At 42.3% G+C, this 22871-nt stretch overlaps 2 protein-coding genes across 2 annotated transcripts; one reads left to right on the forward strand and one right to left on the reverse strand.

Annotated features, from left to right (window-relative positions):
- Nucleotides 1–1619: 1619 nt before the first annotated feature.
- LOC118206751 (actin-related protein 2/3 complex subunit 5-like protein) lies at nt 1620–7799 on the reverse strand. Its single transcript, XM_035379792.1, has 4 exons — nt 7383–7799; nt 3696–3768; nt 3079–3255; nt 1620–1938 (listed from the first exon to the last, which is right to left on the reverse strand). Exons 1-4 carry the CDS (start codon nt 7520–7522, stop codon nt 1876–1878), a joined length of 453 nt encoding a protein of 150 aa, XP_035235683.1. The 5' UTR covers nt 7523–7799; the 3' UTR covers nt 1620–1875.
- A 2068-nt stretch (nt 7800–9867) lies between these two features.
- On the forward strand, nt 9868–13875 carry LOC118206752 (60S ribosomal protein L35). Its single transcript, XM_035379793.1, has 4 exons — nt 9868–9956; nt 10867–11003; nt 12280–12361; nt 13678–13875. The coding sequence occupies exons 1-4, from the start codon at nt 9954–9956 to the stop codon at nt 13825–13827; spliced, it is 372 nt and encodes a 123-aa protein (XP_035235684.1). The 5' UTR covers nt 9868–9953; the 3' UTR covers nt 13828–13875.
- The last annotated feature ends 8996 nt before the right edge of the window (nt 13876–22871 follow it).

Raw genomic sequence — 22871 nt, forward strand, 5'->3', positions numbered from 1 at the left:
AAAGGGCATCATTTTTAATTTTGCACAGGGGAAATGTAACCCGAGAGCGCTGCTGCACTGCGCGGTCCCATTCAGAGCGCGCGTGCCGTTAATCTCGGGTAGTGGAATGCAGGAAGCTTATCTCCATTTAGCGTCGCCGGTCGTGATGTTTATTTATGAGTCCGCCTGCGTGAACGGAATTCTCCGCTGCGAACCCATCGAGCCAGCACAAGACAAACGCGTGTTGTGAGAGTCGAGCAGCTAATGCGCTTTTTAAATCGGTACATTTACTGCCCCCGTTAGCGTCCGACATGCTCAGGTTCTGAACCTGAATGACCACTACAGTGCAAACGCCGTATAATTTAACAAATCATTGATTATTCGATATAACTGTTTTCCACAGCATTTACTGTATCACTACAAAACAATGATATTCTCCTTTTTGTTCTCTCTTGTATGTTGTACAAAAAAAACATCAAACCTATATTTTCCTTTTCTTTTAATGTTTGGGGACTAATTTGTAGTTGTGCATACCTGTATATTATTTTTGGTTTGATTAAAGTTTGACTTTTAAGGTGTGCATGGGTTATTTTTTGGTAATACCACTTCAGAGGTGGTTCTGTTTTGTAAGATCCTGATGGTGCGTTTCCTGTCTATGAACAGCTTTTCGCTTGATTGTTTTCCCTGCTTGGAGTAGGTGGGGTTCTGTGCCAGCAGCATTCCGCTGTACTCACATTTTAGCTGCCTTACAGAATGACTGGATTTTATGCTGCGTGTGGCAAGGAAAACTGGCCGACTCATATATGCTATGCTTAATCATTTGATGCAGTTTCGGTTAAAACAACTCTACCATCTGCGTTTCAGTTCCTGTTAGTGGTCCCATTTCCCTGGGGGGGCAGTCAAACTCAGAGGCAAAAAAGGCATTTCTAATAAGGGGTTGTAGTAAATTTACCTTGCAGGACAAAACACATGAACATTATAAATTATGGAGTTCACACTAATGAAAATGTTGCTTGTGGGGACACGGTGAGGAAAAAGGCCAACACAAAGTGCAGACTCATCCAGAAGAGAACCAGTCACATCTCCTCAAGTGGCTTAGCTGGACTTTTAACTGAAGGCTTCCAGGTTGTAAATCAGCTGTGCGCTGTGAAGGAATCTGGTTTAAATGAAGCTGTCCTAGATAAGGTCATTCGCTAAGGAATTTCACAATATCCCAAATGCACTCTGTCTGAAGGAGCAGCTGGTAAGGTCTGGCACTGAAATGAAAGCGATGGATTGTAAGGACATGGACTCTGGAAAATGATGATCCATGAGGTTTATTGCAGCAGGCACTTTACAATGACACACCCCCCCTCCCCCCCAAAACAAATTATTCATATAATTTCCATTGCTTTATATTAAATGTATGCTTCTCTCTGTACAAAAATGACAACGAGGGAAAAAATACAGTCTTAAATCTTCTGAAACTAAGCCAGCTAAATAAAACGCTGGTTAGGGTGTCGCGGCGTACTCGCAGTAGTACATTCCCCACTCTAGCACCACTGGCCATGGCACGTTTGCAGCTGCTTTTTCCGCACAGCCTCTTTTCAGTTCAATTAATTCATTATTCTCTTTATTGTGTCTTCACAGTCAGTCTTTTAAAAAAAACAGCATGTCAGGATGATGCCCAAGACCATGTTTTCACGATATAGAAAATAATAATAATGTACATTAAATACAAGAGTATTTCCCCTCGCGAACCCGTCGTTTTACTTTTCTCCTCCCGCGTTTTTGATTCGATTGTGTCCCGGGGGGGGAAAGCAGTAACTGTGTGTAGTGATGCGCTTTCAGCAGTGCGTCCCTGGGCCCTCCCCTCAGTCCTCCTCCTCCTCCGCCTCGGCTCGGCGTGTCCGTCTGTCAGACGGTCTTCCTGGCGGTGAGAACTCGCACGATGGATCCTAAACCTCCTGCGGCGTAAGCCTGCGAGAATGGAGAGGGGTGTGAAATGCACGTGAATCTCACACACACAAACAGACACACAAACACCGCCTCTTTACCAGCTTGGCGGGCAAAGCAAGTTTATCTGGTTGAAGGTGTTTTTTTTTTTTGTTTTTTTTGTAATTGGCCATTGTTCAATAAAAAGGAGCGTGAGTGTGTACGTGGGTAACTTAAATACTTCCCCGCTGCATAGGTTTCATTTGCCTTCCCTGTGAGAGAAACAAGACTGAACTGCTGAAGTCTGACTGGCGTCTAGAATATTCCGGAACGCTTTGATGTAGAGGAGCTACAGTGTGGAAGGGGCCTTGGGCACTGTGCTGGCCTCCTGTTGTGCCAGCGCCCCACTGCTCTGGTGTGATGCCCACAGAGACAGGCGACAGGGCACAGCACTCCACTGCTCTGCTGTGATGCCCACAGGGACGAGCAACAGGGCACAGTGTTCTGCTGCGATGCCCACGGGGATGGGCAGCACAGCAGCCGCAGATGCCCGACAGCCGCTGTGCCCGCAGCAGGCAAATCGCCCCCGACTGGAGGACTGGATCAGAGGAGCCAATTAATACAGGCCTTTCCCCCAAGGAGCAGCCTTTCTAAATCGGGCACTCGATTGCTGCACCAAGGCCAAGGCTGGTGGCCAGGTTTGATGGAGCTAACATGTGAGCACCTGAATGAAGAGCCACAGACAAGTATGGACCAAAGGGTAAGGCTGGAGGAACTAATCAATCGGCCAAAAAGGAAAATAAACCATGTGCAAATGGCACTTCCTGTACAGATATCATCACATGCACTGAACTCCAGCCTTCCCACCGTTTCCAGCTCTGGGCGAAGGGCTTTGCCTCTCTCAGTGTAAGCCTGTTGCATGTGGCACACCAGTCAAGCCTACGCAAATGGAGTTTGATATGTATCCACCTGCTGACACTGATAAAGCGCTGCTGTGGGAAGGAGCAGTCACTGGGCTTAAAGAAGCACCTGGAAAGAGTGCGCGTAACGCCAACCTGACACATGGTGGAGTGTGCACGCCTGACGCAGCAGCAATGGCTAATGCTCTCCACCCCGACCCGCCCAGCCCCACCGAGCCCCACCGAGCCCCACCCGCAGAGCCGGCCACCCTGGTGCCGCCCTCACCTTTTCATGCCACTGAAGCAGGATGGCGCTGCTGTTGTCCGAAGGCTTCTCGAAGCCCCTGTAGATGTACTTCATTAACAGGTCCACCCCGTTCCTGTCCAGGGATTTAACAGCCGTCTCGATCTCCGCGCTCCTGAAGGAGGTGAGCACCCTCAGTACTACTGCCTGGGCTCTCTCCTAAACGCAGAGAGAGAGAGAAGAGAGGGGGCAGGGAGAGGAGAAGGGGGCAGTGAGGGTCGCAGCTCTGGATCCAGTGTGTAAACTGGGTGTGTTTGCACTGGGCCTCTTTACAGTCATGCGCGTACTGCGAGAAGGGGGTGGGGTCACAAATCGGCCAATAAGAGCTCAGCCCGCAAGAGCAAAAACTGTTCTCCAATTGTACTGCACGACAAAAACACACAGAGAAATACCGCTAGCCCAATAGTGTCCGTACACATTACACACAAACTGTGGCTGGCTGCCCCGCCTAAATACATATAGGGTTTATACCTAAATAAACCCTAACCCTAACCCTAACCCCCCCCCCCCCACCAAAGTCTGTGTACTGAGAGAATTCAGACACCAGCCTGCCACAGAAAGAAAGAGAAACTCAGCACATTAACGCAGAGCAGGCTTACCTTGATTGCCGGGTTCTTGGTGTTGATTGGAGGGTTCCTCAGCGCAATGTGAAAAGCTGTCATCATTTCTCCTGTGCATTGCAGCTCGTTAAGGAGAGCACGGTAATCAGCACCCATTAATGCTCAGCGAAGAAATTCTGGAGCCCAGTCAACCCAATGATAAACAACAGCACATCTGTGACTAATGAGTCAACATGTTTACTGCTTTTTTTTCTAAAACTTCCTCCACTCCACTGACTCATTATCAAATGTAACAGGTTTTAATGAAAACCTGAGAGCCCTGATTTCTTAATTGCGTAATACGGATCCAAAGAACGCGCTGCAGGGTGAAACTTTTAATTTGTAAAATTTGAATGACAAGGTGCAGACAGGCAGGAACTGAGGTGAAGAAAAACAAAGTAGAGAGAGAGCACATTCATTCAGGGCTGTTGCGATTCCTGGAAAAGTGAGGTGATGGATGTGGCTGGTCTGGCGCTGTAGGCGCTGGCGGAAGACTGCATTCCACTGAGGGCTGCTGGGAAAGCCTGCTGCTCATGGCTTCCAACAGGTGACTGCCATTAATTCAAAACCCCAACGTAACAACGAGCAGCACATTAGGACACAGCACATGTGATTCTGAGTGTCCATCCATTATCTATACCTGCTCATTCCTGGTCAGGGTCGTGAGAGGTGCCGAGGTCTATCCCAGCATGCACTGGGTGAGAGGCAGTAAGATAGATTCTGAATATGCCATGTGAAAATTTGGCATAAGCATCTCAGGTTCAGTCGCATTTATTTTGCAGTTGATTTTTTAATATCCATGTATGGTTGGAGGTAACTGGCTCGTTACCCAAACTTCCTTTCTGTCAGCTGACTAATACTTACTAATACTAAAGGGCTGAGCATGGAGAAAGAGTGCCCATCATTCAACAAACAAAAACTTGTCCTTTTCAGAATCTGTTCAAATGAGTTCAGATGAACGCTTTCCTGTTGGTCTGTAGGAATCTCCGTTCACTAGCCCTGCCTGTTCCGAAAACATGATTTAGGCCTACCTCCCTGCAGCACCTTAGGAAGTCTCTAAAATGCAGTGCTGTGCGACTTCCAGCTCGTGGGGCTCCGGTCTGTGTCAAACAGTCTGGTGCTGGAAATCCTGACTTGCAAATTTATTCATTTAGCATTTCACTTTTTTTTCCCACTAACATTTCACCAGCACACTTCAGTTGGAACAGTCAATGTATTATTAATGGAGCAGCTGGCTCAATTATCACAGCCATCCAGTTTTGCATGCGTTTAATATTCGGAACACTGGGGCGAATGTGGGAGGTGCCAGACTGTCGCCGGACAGCGAGGGGAGAGCAGCTCGCCAGGATGAAAATGGCTAACAGGTTGCCGACGGTGACGGGTGATGAGTGGCATGGTGTGTCCTGAGGGAAGCGCTCAGTTCGGGTTGCCAAACATCGCTCTACCTCCTCCACCCCCCCCCGGGTCAAAAACACTTAGCGGTGACAGTGTGAAAAGCTCTAGGACTCTGGCGAGGCGGACGGGCTGGTCACGGTCAGGACGACATGCAGGCTCTCTCTCCAGAGAGCCAATCAGCAAACAGCCCTTCAGCAGCCAAGCGCGCTATCAAGCAGCTGCATCCTCAGCCATTCCTGCCCCTGCTTCCAGATCCTCATCCTGCACAACTCTGCAGTTCCAGGGCTCTCAATTAACTGGCTGTGGCCAGCCGACTGAGGGACAGGGACAGCTCACTGTCTTTAACAGACGAGTAATTTGAGCCCGTATTTGTATAATGTGTGCCTGAGGTACCAAGGCACCTTTTTTCTCTTGCATTTAATTTTGAAAAACCTAAAAGGAGCCGAATGTCCCCGTTTTCATCGCGAGTGCTCAGAGACTAGCAACGCTCCCGTTTCTGACGCAGCTCCCCAAAACGAGCCTTTCCTGGGGCCGTGCGCACGCGTTTCTCCCAGAGGGCTTTGCAACCATGACGGCAGAGCAGAACGTGCTCCAGTTACCATCAGCAGGAGCCCGCAGGACCTCAAAAAAAGAGAGAGTAGAGCAGGACGGGGAAAAGAGGGTAAGATGCTGCACAGATGCACCCATTTGCATTAGGAAGTCACGCTCCAGGGCTCCTCACAGAGATCTGCAGGGGCTCCAGTTTCCTCACAGCACTGCCACTCAACCAAGAGGATGTCACAACAGGCAAATAATTAGCATGCGATCTTGATACTGGTTTGTGTTAGTTTATAATGAGCAAAACTAATGATAAATCCCCCCAAATACTGCCTGCATGAGACCTAAAACTAACTAAAATTGCAAATATAAAACATGAATCCACAATGCTGACCACATAAATATTAAATCTAAATATAAGATCGAATGCACTCCATTTAATATTAAGCATAAGGTTGTAGACAGATGGGTCTTGAGTTCAGTGAGTGTAACACTAGTCAAGACATTACAGTATAATCAGCGGTTTACTGTATAACCCCGTGTGCACATATCAGTTGTAAAAACGTTGAAGATTTTCCGTTAGACATTTACAGCATCATAACCACTAAATTAGCATATCTTAAAGCCCTTCCAGTTCTGCTTTGGTCTGCTTGTCCCATGAGAATAGTTCTGAAAAGTCCCCACCGGTTCCTGTGTGCCTCATCCTCTCCACAGCTATACTTATGGCAGCTGAGTTCACTATTCAATGTTTTGCCCTCTCAAGTAGCTAGAAAGCTAGTGTCATAGCAGATGCCTACCAGTGATAACATATCAACTGCAATAACAACAACTGTAACCCACAATCAGACGTGTTCTCAAATTACAAAGCATTCCCACAGCAGCTGCTGTGCTGAACGGTCTTTATACCAAATTTACCAACCAAGCCCAGACTCAAGTGTAGGCAGCCAACTACTTTAAGCTGGAGCTGAGAGTTTAGATGGGGTTATGCACTGCACTTCGACCCAAAAATTCCCTAATTAAGACTGAATGGAATCTTGGCCGTTCTACTGTGAAGTCTTGCATTGTGGTCGTTGGCTGTGGCAGACTCTGCCAATGTGATAACTTTTTGACAATTAAACGAACATTCAACACAGAAATGGTAACGTCAGACCAAAGTTGTTGAGTAGTCGTTTTACAGTTAGATAGTTAACTCAGCCATCGTGTTTAGCCATTGGTTCAGGCAGATGAATGTGTTCTATCAAACAGAATGCTCACACATTATGTTCACTTTTAACACATTTATATAACGTTAGGTAGCTAGGTAACATTATTGTTATACATTAAGCCATTTTCTAACGTCAGATAGGCAACATATTCTTGCCACCACTTACAGTCAGCTAACATGAAGTTAGGCGACGCAGCTCTAGTGTTCAAATTAACCAAGCTATGCCTGCTACCATTCTATACTGCTGCGGCCACCTAGCTTGATACGGGTGAGTCTAAGTTAGTTAATTCAAATTTTTATGATGAACATTCAGGTTAGAGAATAATAAGACTTTCGCTTAATTTTATATTTAACTAAAGAACTGGTTAATTTATATAAACTGTGTCAGTTATCTTGCGAGCTAGCTTTCTGGCTACGTTACGAACTTAGCTAGCTAGCTACCCAACGTGTCTCTGGTTTGTATTTTCTTTACCTGTGCTATCGGTTGTGGAATCAGAGTAATCGATTAGAAATGGACAGACAAGTCCTTAGGTGTCCCGTCAAAAGGATATTGCCTGATTAGATTGTCTACCTCGGCGGCGTCCGGTCCTTGTTGCTCAGCCGCCTCCTCCTGCTCGTCCACAAATTTGTTCTCGTCGTACTCATCGATGTCAAACCTCCGAAACCGCGACGAGAGTGTGTTTTTCGCCATGGGGACCACTTAGGAAAGAGAAATCGCAAGCTAGCTGACCGGCTCACGCTAACTAGTCCACTCCTACACTGTTCTTGGTAGGATAAAACTGTACTGCAATAAGCTGCAATACAGACCGCCTTGTTGGCGTGTCACCTCGACAGCATAACATAAACAGTTTGACTCCTGTAACGTTAGCCCCACTCCCACTGTCACTCGAGTGTGACGGCTGCTCTCTGGATCTCCGCTCTCATGCACATTCTCCCCGCTGTCACACAACTCCGTTTACCAGGATGTAACGGAAACGGAATTACCTCATATTACCTCATACAAATGTAAATGAAAGTGCGTATTGCGTAAACACCACTATTGTAATTTACGGTTTTCCTCGGTATCGTCGTTGGGACAGGGAACATACATTTAATAGCGAATCACACCAATACGGTCTAATTATTTACCCTCAAATGTGTTGAACCCATTTAACCATATTGCCCCATTCAAATCCAGGGAAAAAAAGAAGAAAAGCTTAACAGCTGCAAGACATAGCCTACTCATCTGAGTTCTATACATATATTTTAGTCCAGATACAAGTCGTGTGATCCCTTTGTTTACCACGCATTTTTCTGAATTGTATACGTATTTTATATGATGTCCACAGTATATGATATTTACAGCTTGAAATGCTGATCCCGCATATCTCAGGGCTCTACACTAACCTTTTTTTCCCCCCAAAAAGTAAATATATGCTCCTAAATTGAAAAATTTAAATTGAAAAATTTAGGAGAGTACCACCCAGTATACACAAAGACATTGAGACAACGTTGTGACAACTACGTTAAACATTCAACTTTCTGACAACCTTGTTGGAATGTTGTGTGTTTGCTGGGCTACACATCCAAATATCTATGTGCTCCCAACTTATTTTTCTATGAACACACATTCATCTTCAAGAGCAAAAGCTCCTAAAATGGGAGCACTGTAGAGCCCTGTATCTGTCTATTTTTATTTCTGTACATTTTGCACTTGTGGCCCTCAGTTCAGTTGGCAGCTATCCAGTTTCCTCCCCACTGTCCCCAAGATCTGCCTGGCCTCTGCATTTTGAAGTTTTTCAGCGGATGACTGAGAACTGCTTGATCTCAAAGGAAAACAGAGCGGACCACCATTTGGTTGTTATGTGAGGAAAACAGTGAATGAAAACATGTATCTTCCATATCACCTTTTTAGGTTACATATATGGTGACAGGTCAAACATGACTGCAATAACAATTACATAATGCAAATGTACTAAATGTTTAAATAGGACTAAAATCTGACACACTGCATGTGAAATGAATGCCCAAACCAGCTACACATTTTCAATTTCATTCCTCTAGATAGCTTCAATGTTTTGAAAATGTATATATTATTAATGTAACTAGTGAGAGGTACAAAACACTTGATTTCATTCCTGTTAGAGGTCAGTTGGAATTCCTGGATCAGAAGGGCTAGGTTTCTGGGAGGAAAAACTGCAAAAAGGTGTTTACATACCTACATTGTTCAGTGTTTCCATAACATTAGGTGTAGGCCTATACAATAGAGTTATCACTGGTTGGTTTGAGCTGACTGGTTGATATTGTATTGGACATGTTGATTATCTATAGACCAGTCTTCTAGGGACAATGGTCGTGAACTTTATTTATTTATTTATTTATTTTTCAACAAGGATTAATTCAGTAAGCAATTGGAAGCCCTGAATTACTGTTTTGCTAATTATATTTTTTTACCTGTTCAATAAAAAGGTAGGTACTTCTACCTGTGTGATAGACAGGATGAACAACTGAGTAATCACAGTACATCCCCACCTCAGTATAATGCAGATTCATCACTGTTACTATATTTTATTTATATAGTTTTCATTGGATCAATGTATGTTGTGTGTATGTATGTGCATAAACAAGTATAAAGTAGGCACGTGCTACATTTTATAATGATATTTGAACTTCTAGTATCAGTTGTATTCAGCAAGTATTATCTTCATTGTTATGCTAAAATAGCATGTCCTCACGTTGCTCATTAGGTTAATAATAACAAAAATAAACGCCAGTATTTAAAAGGATAATTCTCTTTCTGGGGCTTTTTGATATTATTTCTTAATGTGTTTTCGTCGCACAAGCTGCTTTGTGTTACTTGAAGTGTATTTTATAGAAGATAAACGACCAAATGCCCCTATAGCAGCCAGTGTAAAGCCGGAATGTCATCAGAAACCTCTGCACATATATAAAATATCCTTAATGCGCATAAAATAATATCAATGCACCCCCAAAAGTGATCCCTTTAAAACCTGTACCCCTTTCTAACACAATGGACCATTCTGCACCCCCTGTCAGCAGGTAAAAGTGGTTTCATCTGTAACCCGGTAGATGTTTCGTTCTGACTGAAGTACTTCCTTTCCTGTGGCAGTCAGCAACTGAAGATGGTGAGGAATTATTTTCTCGTTATTAAATCCATCGTAATCCTACAAATTGGATCTCCCATATGTTACAGGCATCTATAAAGATGTTCTTTAAAAATGCGTGTCTACACACCGAAGAGTATATTAGATATATTAATCTGCGATTATTCGATGAAACACTGAAGTTTGGCCCATTCTCGCCAACGTTACATTTGTAGTCGTATTGAACAATGCTAACTGGCTATTTGACCTCAGTTTAGTACAGTAGAATTTCCTCTGGCTAAAGAGTTCCCCTGTAAATAATTCAATTAAATATCTAAATATTATCAAATAATGTGTGGAGTATCAGTCTCATTGGATAGCTATATATTTTACGGTACATGGGTAGCTTTGCTAACGCCAGTATGTCTGCCTGTTAGCTAACGCTAGTTATTTTGCATTTGAACAATGATTTACCAACTGTCCACAGTTCGGTTTCAAGTTTAATAGCTGGGTTGCTATAGTACTTGCTGCAAGTGGTTAGTGCTACAATATGTAGTAACTAGCTAGTTGGTCTCAAACGCAAACCTGCACATGCTACTAACTCACGTCGTATTTGGATGTATTTCCTGAATGAATTCACGCATGTTCGCAAACGGAACACGTGATGTTGCTAGCTTGATTTCTGTAATGCATGGTGCTTTTTTAAATTACACAAGAATGTTGAATGAATAATGTTCTATGTGTAGCTTTAAACATACGGTGAAAACAGAGTAGTAAGTGTAAATCCGGTGTAATTTACAGATATGTTTTGAATAAGTTCTGTTTATGGCCACATGCTCTCTGTTGGAAATGGTTACTTTTAAGATGCCTGTTAGCTAATATGTTTTGATCTTTGGTTGGGAACAGTTGTGCGGGTTCATAATGCATCTTTCTTTTGCGCCCCTGTTCTAAGGCAAAGATTAAGGCCCGAGATCTGCGTGGCAAGAAGAAAGAGGAGCTGCTGAAGCAGCTGGATGACCTGAAGGTAGAGCTGTCCCAACTGCGTGTTGCCAAGGTCACCGGAGGAGCTGCTTCCAAGTTATCAAAGATGTGAGTATGGAAATGTTGAAACGGATCATCTGTGAGGGATGGAGCAATAATGATGGAGAGGAGGTGGGCTTCATAAACCCTGTAATGGATGGAGTTACTGTGTTCTGTCAATCATGGATATGAATCAATCAATACTTTTGCCATCTGTAGCATTAAAGTGCAATAAGTTGCCAGTGACTTGCATATAAACCAGTGTTACTACTGTTAGTATTCAGGGTTTCCCTAAGTATGGGAGATGCTTATGTTTAACATTAAGTTGTCTAGTGTAGGGTTTTTGAAATTGAAATTTGGAAACTGTATGCTGGTTTTTGTCTCCTTGTGAATTCCCTCTACTTTATATCAAATTGACTTAGACAAGACTGTATACCAGTGCTTAAACCCTACAGATGGAATTTAGGCAAATTGGGTTTCTACTCAACCTAATTTGGCAGCTCTGAAGGATTGATGATACAGTGGGCCTTATGGGCTTTCTGCAGCAGTGGATAATATTCCCAGGGTTTAAATCCCAACGTTGCATTCCATTAAAGCCCATGTGTCCAATACCACCACCTCTGTTTCCATTGACCCATTTTGCACAGTCAGTAGCTAATTGTGCTTATATGGCATTTCTTGATTTCCATCTTTACCACTGAATAGGGCTGGGTAATATACACAGAACGATAATTATTGAATGCAATAACGGCTGTCGCCACTATGTGGTGTATTGCCTTTCTTTTCTTTTTTTCTCTTTATTTATACCTGATGCGCTAGTAAACACAGAGGCTGTGTGAAATGCTTCAGGAGAAACGTTGACACTTTTCTATTGGGTGACCATAAGGCAGCCAGTTGGCTGCAAGGCCTCGCAGCTTCCATGTGATTGACAAACACGTCACATGATCACATGGAAGCTGTACAACCTTGCTGCTGATTGGCTGTCTTAACACCCAGTTGATAATGTTTTTTTTATCTGGAAGTATTAAGCATTGTCTCTTTAGTGTGGTTGTTCACCACTGCTTCAGATATAATTAAAAAGATGAAAAGAAAGGTCATAACACCATATGGTGGCAACGATTGTTATAGCATTCAATAATCGTCGTTGTGGTATATCGCCCAGTCCTACTGCTGAATACCTGCCATCTGTCACACGAAAGTGCATGCAAGCTGAGTATAATACGACCATTGTGGCTTTCGCTAAAGTTGTAAAAGTTTTGCACGTTAAGAGGTGGAATTGTATAGGTTTTTTGGATGTCATTTTGTGTAGTAACGTTGACACTTATCTCTTTTCCCCCTACCTCAGCCGTGTGGTCCGCAAGTCCATTGCCAGAGTTCTGACTGTCATCAACCAGACTCAAAAAGAGAACCTGAGGAAATTCTACAAGGTAATGAAGAACTGTCGGTTTTACTTCTAGAGCTGTAATAGTAATACCTGTGTAAGTGGTATTGATTAAATGAGGGTGATACCCCTGTGCTTTAAAGGATAAATCTGTTTCCCCTCAACCATGGCCTTTTTTGTAGTATTTTTTATCATTCCTTTTGTTTTGAGTAGTGTTTTACTTGTCACGTCTTTGGGGGTTTCTTTGGAGGCGGTTTTTTTCTCCCTGACAATAGCTTCACAATGGCATCTGTAGGGCATATCACGATAGTGTTTCAATTTACTTCAAAGTCCAGTTCATATAAACCTCGCCGGAATTAAAAGAAACAATTACGTTCCAACTAGTAGAATTGACCTACCGTATTTGTGCTATTCTGCTGACTTGTTTGAGGTAAATTGAACCTGTATTCTTGATATGACCTGTAGATGACGTTGTGAAGCTAGAGGCATGGAGAAAAAAAAAAACAACCTCTAAAATAAACAAACCAATAAAACTTGACATTGAAGCAGCTGCATATAATACTATCCGAACCCATAGGAATGATGGAAAATGCTACAAAAATGGATATATATCAACTGGAATTATCCAGTTAAGTGTGTGACCACTGTCTGTCCGCACTCTGCTTCTCTGGAAGCTGATGCATGGATGGAAGGTGTTTTAAATAATGTGCTGGCATTCTGTGCCCTCATTTGTGATAGTGCTTGTGTGTGCTGCTGGGCTGTGTGAAAACATGCTCAAACATTGATGCACGTATGAGCATTGTTTTTGACTGTGTTACCACCTTTGGCTGGAAGTGGTAGTCACTATTAATGGGCAACTGAATTTGGTTCAGGCATTTAAAGCAGCTTCTCTTATACCCATAAAAGAACGTGTGGATTTTATTACTTTTGCTATGTCATTAGAATGGTTTCCGCTGCAGTGAACAAGGGACAAATGCTGAGATGTACAGAGGCAGACAGTAGATTCTGTTGACATTGACATTAGCATAGCGTATTCTCTGCAAGACCATCACCCAGCACTGCTCTTTGCATCTGTAGATGCAGTGTGAATATATTCTTGCTAAAGCAATTCCCCTGACCTCTGGAAGGGGGAGTGGTCAGCCACTCTGGAGTGTCATAGTTTTGGCACGTACATCTGGAGAGTTGGCCAACATGTATTAAAGATTTTGGCAAAGAAGTTCTTCTGAAACTACTCGCTGAAAACCGTAATTGAAAAGTTTTTTTTTGAATGTCTGTGCTGTTTAATTTTCCTGTTGTCACCCACCCATCACCCTAGTTTGCTGTACTTCAACATTTGCTATATATAAATGCGCTTGTTTGCAGGGCAAGAAATACAAGCCCCTGGACCTGAGGCCCAAAAAGACCCGTGCTCTTCGCCGGCGGTTGAACAAGCACGAGGAGAGTCTCAAGACCAAGAAAATGCAGAGGAAGCAACGTTTGTACCCCATCCGCAAGTTTGCCGTAAAGGCATAAAAGCTGTTTTCGCAGTGCAAATAAAGGCCCAAAAGTGGAAAAATAAAACGCCCTGTCCGTATTTCTTTTTTGTAAGAACGTGCAGGCAGCCTCTGAAGCTGGCTGAAATGGCTCTGGCAGAGGATGGGGCAGAAAAGCTCCTTTTAGAGTGTAAGGTTATCACGTCCGATCGGGCCCAAGCCGCTCCTGTTGGTGAACGTCATAGGCCACGTGGGTTTGTCCTTGAGTATTGGTGTACTCAACTGGTTCATGGGTGTCACCAGCCACACACATGCTATGAAAGCTGGTGCTTAATACTTATTTGGCTCCAGAGAAATGTGATAGTTTTGCTTGCAAACGTAATGGGAGTGAGTGTTAAGATGTAAAATTCAAAATTGTTGGTAAGCTGGCCTTATTTTTAGGCTTTTACAAGTGACCAGAGAAGCTGTTGCAAAAGAACGTTGAGAAAGTTACAGTTCCACAGCTCTCTAATCACTGAAAACACCACAGATCAGGCAGAGAAGAAATCTCGAATGTCTCAGTGCCTCGTTTTTGTGAATTATTTGTAGGGGAAAAAGTGACAAAACGAGGCACACTCCCTGCAAGTTCTCCACTGGCAGGATTTCAGCATCATCGGTTTCATTTTATTTCTTAGCAACAAGATTGTTTCCATGCCAGTTTTTTTTTCCTATTTGGGATTCCCCTCTTAAACAGACCCTCACATTTCTGATGTATTACTGGCAGAATATCCATTCCCCTTTAGTATTGCCCTTACTCACAAGCCTCTGGGGTTTCTAATTACTGGCATACTGAGGCAGCTGTCATCTGATTTTCTGCTTAGTGTTTTAGCAGGGATTTTTCAGCCCAACCCAACCCACAGCAGAAGACTTGGGTCATTTCATCTGTTGTGTTTCCAGGACCAATAAGGCATCCACAATTTAATGTCATTTGTGTTGGCAATCTGCAGGGATATGAAAGAAAAATGACATAAAATACACTACTTAAGCAAACAACATAAGTCATGGTAATTGAATAATTGTGGCCTGTGTCAGTGCACTCAAAACAAAGTTGGTAATTATGCATAGAACTATTAAAAATACGATATTTCTACCAAATGAAAAAAAGACCAAAAATCAAAGCCATAAAATCTCAAACTATGCGATTTCAACCTTAAATCCAAAAAATGTTTGCACGACTCAAATGTAGCTTAATTCTTAAAAGAATTTGAGAAAGTGAGTCAAATTCAGAAATTCATCTGGTGAGGCCATTTTCAGTATAAAAGTATGGGTGCTGCTGGTGCCATTCAGTTACATTCAGCTCGTTCAGTGATTCCTGTGGTCTCGGATCGAATCTGGATGGAGCCAGCTGACTGGCTGGTAGCAACACCTGCTGAAGCACAATGCTGATTGCACTGCGCAGGATATGTGGGGGTTCAGGTGGTTAGGGGTTAGGTTGGGTTTCATCACTATCTAGTGACCCCTGCTGGTCGATCGGGTGCCCATGGAGTACATGTTACAGCCGCGTATGGAAAGGTCTTCCTCTGACTCCACTCTGAGCTCACGGTGTGAAAAGCAGATGTGACACCACACGTCTCTGAGCAGAACCAAGGTTTTCTATGCTCTCAAAATGACAATGGGGTTCAAGCATGAATGCTGCTGTAGCTGCAGACAGTTGGCAGTTCCAAATTAGGGTGGGAATTGGACATATTCAGCCCCATGTTGGCTGCCAAATTTAAAAAAAAGGACATTTTGATTCCTTTTCTTCATCTATGTCACCAATTTGAACTGACGTTGACGGCGTGCTTGTGATTATTAGGAATTTGTTTCCAGACATTACTAAGCGCACTAAATGTGTACTTGGAACGAATGGAAAAATGGTCTTTTCTGTTTAGAGGCTGGGCTTTGTGCATCAGAATCATGTCAAACAAGAATAGCTTGAAGCCAGGGAACTGGTATCAACCCAGGACTAAAAATAGCTTAAGAGAATCTAAGATTGGTGCAAATTTGATGCAACTACAAAAACTGACTTTAAAGCAAGCCATTTAAAAGCTGCAGAGTGAAATGTATTACTATGCAAAAGACTAATATGTGTATTTCAGAACAAGTTCTAACTGTTTTGCAATCTTTAATGTAAATTGAGATGTCAAGAAAATCAACACAACCTGGGAAAGCATTGTGAATGAAAGTTGATTGAGGGTCTCAGATGAACATCACAATAATAAAGTTGGACAGATAAAAGTAAATGATGTGTTGTCTTCATGACACAATGCTTGCAGAAAAATTAAAATAGTTATACTTCAGGGCCACAGTCCCACACATGGCTGTCCCCTTTATATGGAAGTAGGATTGTCATGCCGGTAGTGAATTTGGTAGTGTGCAAAAGAACACTAGTTAAGAAGGAATTCTTAGGCTGCTACACCCTCTCAATAAGAAATGTTAAGTGTATAGGGAGGAGTCATCAATGGTGGCAAGAATAGTATCCTCATCAAGGTTAGGGTCACTTATATAGGAAATCCACAGTATCCTTAAGATAGTTCAATAAATAATAAGAAAAATGGGTGGAGGAAAGAGGAGCACCACTAGAAATAACTTTAGTGTTTGCAGAATTAGGAGTTAATTGACAAGAAAAAGGATGTAGAACAATGTACACTGTTGAACCCAGTTCTTGTGCTTTGTGCTGGGCTACTTCCATGATGTAGGTCTGGCAACCCTGTTCTTCTTTTTCTGCTCAACTCCCAGAACTGCGTCTGGCGCATTTACTGGAAACTGGTTTTGCAGGTGGAGTTGATGTTTGGGTTTGATTCGGAGGCAGCTGCACTGCATACACAACGCACCGTTTCCTGAGTTACGGCTTTGGTGAGGGAGGGGGGATTTTGACCAGACTTTGATATTTGGGTGTTCTCCTGCTCTTTGGAGCATGCTGTGTTTACCCTTTCTAATGCGCAAGAGTGTGCTTGAGCAGGTAATTGGTGGTTTGGTGACCGAGGGAATCATGGTATTGTACTCTCAACTTCCTGTCAGAGAGCAGCAGTGTAAGGTGAAATAGCACTGCGGATAAACGAGATCCCAGGAGCTCATCAGGGGATCAGATGCCGGCCAATATTTGGGGGATTTCACTGTTGTGCCTTTTCTAAAGTGTTATGTGGCAAAGTTGACTGAGACGCTGAAGACCTTTGCGTGAAATGTCATGAACCACCACCCATTTTCTTACAATGTGTATTTCATTTTGGCTTCACAAAAGCTTTGGAGAAATGTCTTGACTAATATCCGAGCAAACCCATTAAGCGGTATTTATGACTGACAAGAAAGATTTAACACGTCATTTGAAGTTCCTTGGAAACAGCTTTCATGTGTTTCAACTTAAATTGCAACAGGCAGTGATTGTGTGTACATGTACTAAAACTCGAACGCCCTCTGAGTGGACATGGTCTTAAAATGGTTGTCGACCTTCTCGTTAAAAAAAAACCATGAAGGTCTGATAACAAGTTCCTCTCCGGTTTCCATGGCCAAAGGCTACGGATGAGGCCGAGTGCTTTTTTAAAGTTTTCTGGCGTTTCCATAGCAATGGTAACAACTGCGAGGTTTACTGTAATCTGGCCCTTTGAGAAACTGAAAGGATAATGAAAGTGATTGACAGAAGCGTTAAAGGGGTTTAATGGAACGGGTGCAGATCCCCTGCAGATAAGAATGGAGGGTCACTCTTTTGGTTTCAGAGTGGGAAAGGCAACTCTCAGGTCAGCCCCAGTTTAATAATGAGCCACATGTGCGAGGAGCAGGTTTTCCACACTGCAGGGCCATCACCATCACCATCACGTAAAACAGCTTCACCGTCGACCAAACTGCCACGGCGGCCAGCATTTCTAAACAGGCAGAGGCTTGAAATTCAAGTCATTCCTAACGCTGAATTAGCCCTTTGAACAAATGTATTCTCCCCTTTTTATTACACAGCATTACAAGTTTGTGATTCATTGAAATAAAATCATTGCAACTTGTTCTGTCCTGGAAGTTAACTATTTTTGTGACAATATATTGATGAACGCATGACAACATTTTAAGCAAAAATGTAGCTGGTGACCTGTCCTTTTCCTTTGAAAATGTTCCTCGAAGGTTAGATGTTAGGGGATCAGCTGCAGCCATGAACACTCTATGCAGTCTTTTAAAAATAAAAGTTATGTAGTGATTTTTGCTGCAGCACTTTGAGTCCATAACGACATTCTTGTTTAGGGCAACCAAAACCCTGGAGCCAGCGCTGTGGGGACCTCTTGTTTTGTTAAACATCGTGCTTTCTGCCTATGAAGTGATGTAGACTCATAAGGAGTCCTGAGAGATTTCCAGTCATAAAGATTTCTCTTGGCTGGGTTACAGTATCTCTGTCCCCAGTAGATCTGGCTTTCGCACTGATGACATTTTAAATGTTCCATCTGATTCTGGTTCCAGGCTGGACTGAAGCCCTGTCAGCTTTGGAGTCATCTGTGATGTTGGAATTAGAGATATGTTTCTGATGAGTTACCGACAAGCACTAATGAAAAAGGGTGATGTGTTTAAGTGTGTATGCGTGGGTGGGTGTGTGTGTCATCTGTCTATCTTTCCTTACATGTGTGATCTGCCCTTAATCAGCAATGAAGCCAACTCCATGGAACAATTATTTTAAAATGTCCATTTTGAGATCTTCCATGCAGTGCATTTGCTCAGTTCTAATTGATTTGAAGGAAAAATGTGCACATGCTTGGATAATTGGGCTCTTGGTGATGCAGATGGTCTAATTAAAGGAAGTGATGCCACTCTGTAACATCTTTGTAATGTTGGCTTCAGTGGACATAATGCATTTGGGCTCCCAGTGTAATTGTATATACTCCAAATGTAAAATCTGTGTTTATTAACTTTATTAAAGCCATGAAAATATGGTATTTATCCAGTTCTTTACAAAGGCCTCAAAACTATTTTGCTGTGAAGATTTAAGAGAAGTGCTGATTTAAAATGAAAAGGTACCCAGACCAGTTCACATGGTTTTGTATTTTTCTGTGAATGTAACATGACTGGATTTGTATGTTTTGTACTGGATTTTGATTTGGGGCCTCACTATGGATGTTGTCCACAGTCCTGTTGCACAGTAGTTACAGTTGCTTAAATATCCACAAGGGGGCAAGCTAGATCTATAATGTACATGTCTGTATTTAAGGAATCAGGTTTTCACCTGTCAACCAAAAGTTAATGATAGTTTAGGGATAGTTTGGTAGTTTAGTATAATTATAGTTTTCTACTGTGTGGTAATGATCAGTCTGTTAAATGAACAAAACCCAAGCATTTAGATCAGTAATCATTGCATTGATTCATTAAGATTTAAGATTTTGATGATTGGGAGTAAATTTTTATATTGAAGCTTCCTGTCTCTGAGATGCATTAACAGAATAACGTAAAACAAATCTGTAACCATCAAATGACCAGGGATTTTGGTGAACATTTTTAAAATTGTTTTTAAGCAAATTCTGCCAAGTTCTAAGTCACAGAACAATAGAACACAGACATGTTTCATATAGACTGAAATTATCCCTTGGTGGTTGTCATTTACTGATGAAAAAATGTGAAGTGCATCAAATGCATTTTATTAATGAATTTATTTTCGAAATTGCTCATTTGTTTAACATTGTTTAACATTGCTGATTAAATTAACAGGAAAAACCATCCTTTTGTTCTTTGAATAACAAAAACGAATAGCATTTTAAGGCCAGTCCTGCAATATTCCTTGTGACTTAAACAAAAACATTCAGGAGATGCCCAAGAAACTGGATAAATGTAAGTGCTGGGTGCTTTTACCCTAAATTTATCAGCTCAAGTCAATGGCTATTTTCTGCTATGATTCAATGTGGTGTATGTAGCATGTGGAAGATTTGGAATCAGCCATGCATGTCAATTGATTTCTTATCCACAGTAAGAGCTGACTGTAGGAGTCTGTAGTGAGAGATGGACAAGTGCATATACACTGCCCTCCAAAAGTATGCAAATTGGTAGTGAACTTTTTCTCTATACTTAAGGCATTTGGATTTTAGATCAAAAGATGGATATAAGACAAAAGACAATCAGCTTTTATTTCATTGTATTTAAAGGCAAATATGCTTTACCATCTTACGGAACCATTTTGCAGAAGCTCTTTTCCTGTTGAGTCCCCATGTTTTCAGCTAGGCAAAAGTAAGTGAATGGCTGACTGACAGGTGTTAAGTGTTTCTTAGGTGTTCTCTTTTGCATGAGTGCCTGACTTTCCTGCACTTTTGTCTCGTGTTCATCTTTTGATCTCAAATCCAAATGCTTTTATATATCAAAAATGACTAACTTCACAGTTCCCATATGTTGGAAGGCACTGTATGTGGGAAACAACCAGCTATTCCTCTAAACATATGCACGGTACAACCTGTTTTTCCTTATGGGTTCTCATGTCTGAGAATTCCCTCCTTTTCAAGCATTCATCTTGAACAGCAGAGCTGAGAACGTTTTGCGAAGTGTGCTGTGTAATGGCAGAAAGGTATGCATGTTCATGGTCACCTAACTTGTAGAGCCTTGGTCCCTCTGAAATTGCCACCCCCCTCCCCTCCCCCCTGCTGTCCCTGGTGCCATGCAACATTTGATGGACTTCTCACTTTAGTAGGAAGTATGACATTATTTACCCATGGTGCTTTGCTTGAGGCTGTCGGAGGGCCGTGGAACAGCTGTGACTGCTCAGAGACACCTAGCGCCGACGAGAGTCACTCCAAAACCCCAGGGCCCTGCCAGCTGTTTCATCCTCTCACTGTTCTGGCTGTCAGCAGCGCTCGGGGAATAGTTTCACACAGAGCGCGTCTGTAGCGTTCACATCACGGAGGCAGTCTCAAAACAGACGGCTCTATGAGCATTCCGAAAACGAGCGCTAGAAATTCTGTGCTTCCACCTATTTTGCATGTCATACTTGAAGATTATTCTGTCTCCTGTTTCAGTCTGACGCTTCCAGCTCCTTCCTGATGTATTAAAAAGGATAGATGCAAATGAAGGAAGGGGTTATGGCATGAGCTCTGAAGAATTCCTTTGTGAGAATATTTTTATGCAAATGTATTTCTTGCTGCCCGTGTTTTGATTGCGCATTGCGATGATATCGGCTATAATATCGCATACGGTGTCACGTCTCCCGTAGTTCTATGGCATCTGGCCGAAATGCTGTTCTCTTGTATCACAGGGGAACCTACATCCTTTCTCTAAAGAAAGCAACACAAATATTAGTTTTTTTCTGAACTGGAAGTCAAGGCTTTTATCACAATATCTTCTCACAGTCAGAATTCCCCATGTCTCTTTTAACATGAGACACCATTTTGTCCATTACCGACCCCCAGCGTAGGAGTACTGCAAGTTTAATGTGACAGATCTGAGACAATGCCATCAGCTGTTGTTTTTTCACCCATTCAATGCAGTCGACAGCGAAGCATATGTTGGCCTCATATCAGAGACAAATTTCAGAATTGGCCAGCATCACAGTTACTGACAGAGGAAGATAAAATGACTTGATGCAAATAGAGTCTTGGAAAACAAGGGAATGATGAAGACAGGAGGAATTCCTTGGGTGGACTTGAAAGAGGGATGCAGAGAGTGTGGGAGCAGAGATTCTGCTGTTCGCTACTGGCAGTGCAGAGGGACTGCATGTACAGCCGGCGTTGTGAAGGATACAAAGGGTTGATGGGGCAGTCTACAGGGCACGGCTTCATTCCTAATGTCCCCCCGGCTACCGTTTCTACGCTGAATGCAGACACTGTTCCATCACAGTGCAGTCATACAGTTAAGGCATTATGATGTCATCGTGGCCACAGGATGCCGGGCCCTTGGAAGGAAGATCCGGATTCTTCCGGATTCTTCTGGATTCACCAAAGTGAATAATCGTGGAAAACAAACATTGCTGCTGCTGTATATGAATTATTTTGAAAAAAAAAACAAAACAAAATGAAACGACATATTTTTCAGTGTGGTACCTGGGGAACAATGAAAGGGTATTACGAATACCTTCAGCATTTATTGCAGACTATATCACACAAAATCATCTTGTAAGATTTCAGAGTACCAGAAGAGGTATGGATTCATAACGATTCCATTGTTTGCATTATTTTGCGTTAGCCCTTTGAAGAGTAGGTTTTTTGGAATGTTTTTTCAAAATTCTAAGTCAGTGGTCTAGAACATTGTTTTCAATTACCAGTAGTGAACCAACATTAGAATGTTCAGTTAAGAACACTCTGATCACATATTTATGATCTTGCACCTTAAAAGGTTAAAGATTACAGCTAGGAACTCATATAGGGCACAGGTGCAGGAGGTAAAATGGAGAACAAACATGCAGACATCTATGGTAAGCTTGCAAAAATAAAATGGCTGAATGAACACTTGAGAAACTACAAAAAATACCAATGGAACAAATGTATATCACAAATCTGCATATAGAGACAATTATTTTATTATCCCAAAATGTTTCCTTAATCTTAAAAATCAAAGCATACCTACTGCATCTTCATAATTACACATAATCTGATCTACAGGACCTCCCTTTAAAGGTTGCCCTGCAATCGACCATGCAGTCGACCAATCACAGAATTGGATTAAAGGGGCTTGAAATCTCTTTTCTGCCCACAGAAATTCTCAGCTTCCACACTGGCGGTCAATGCCCACAGCTACTGTAACACTTGCTATTGTTCAACAGGCAAGTTGTAAATAAATGTTTAGCCCCATTAACCTTTGACCATGGGAAGGAATAGAACGCGATGCTTGAGACATTTTGTTTGGACAAAATCCTACAAAAGTCAAAATCATAAATATTCATATGTAATATTCCATGTTATTACCAAATAATCTCAAACAAGCCTGGTCACATACAGGCATACATTACTTAATAAAAAACACATTAGCTGTACCTTTGTGCCTCGAAATATGAAAATATCTAGCTTTATGGTTTTGCATTACACACAGAATAGTGAATTCTTGAGTGGTACAGTATGCAGTCCTGCAAGCAGTTATTATTTCATAATGTAAAACACATCTGTACAAAAACACCGACTGCCTCTA

Source organism: Anguilla anguilla, chromosome 10 (genome assembly GCF_013347855.1).
Source record: "Anguilla anguilla isolate fAngAng1 chromosome 10, fAngAng1.pri, whole genome shotgun sequence".
NCBI classification, from domain to species: domain Eukaryota; kingdom Metazoa; phylum Chordata; class Actinopteri; order Anguilliformes; family Anguillidae; genus Anguilla; species Anguilla anguilla.

What these genes read in the sequence shown, in the direction of transcription:
- LOC118206751 (XM_035379792.1), bottom strand. Translation starts at nt 7,522, where the DNA reads ATGGCGAAAAACACACTCTCGTCGCGGTTTCGGAGGTTTGACATCGAT. An exon ending in CCAAGAACCCGGCAATCAAG is followed by an intron (nt 3,256 to 3,695) that starts GTAAGCCTGCTC and finishes CTCTGCGTTTAG; the next exon opens with GAGAGAGCCCAGGCAGTAGT. An exon ending in TGCTTCAGTGGCATGAAAAG is followed by an intron (nt 1,939 to 3,078) that starts GTGAGGGCGGCA and finishes CCATTCTCGCAG; the next exon opens with GCTTACGCCGCAGGAGGTTT.
- LOC118206752 (XM_035379793.1), top strand. An exon ending in GCTTCCAAGTTATCAAAGAT is followed by an intron (nt 11,004 to 12,279) that starts GTGAGTATGGAA and finishes CCCCTACCTCAG; the next exon opens with CCGTGTGGTCCGCAAGTCCA. An exon ending in ACCTGAGGAAATTCTACAAG is followed by an intron (nt 12,362 to 13,677) that starts GTAATGAAGAAC and finishes GCTTGTTTGCAG; the next exon opens with GGCAAGAAATACAAGCCCCT.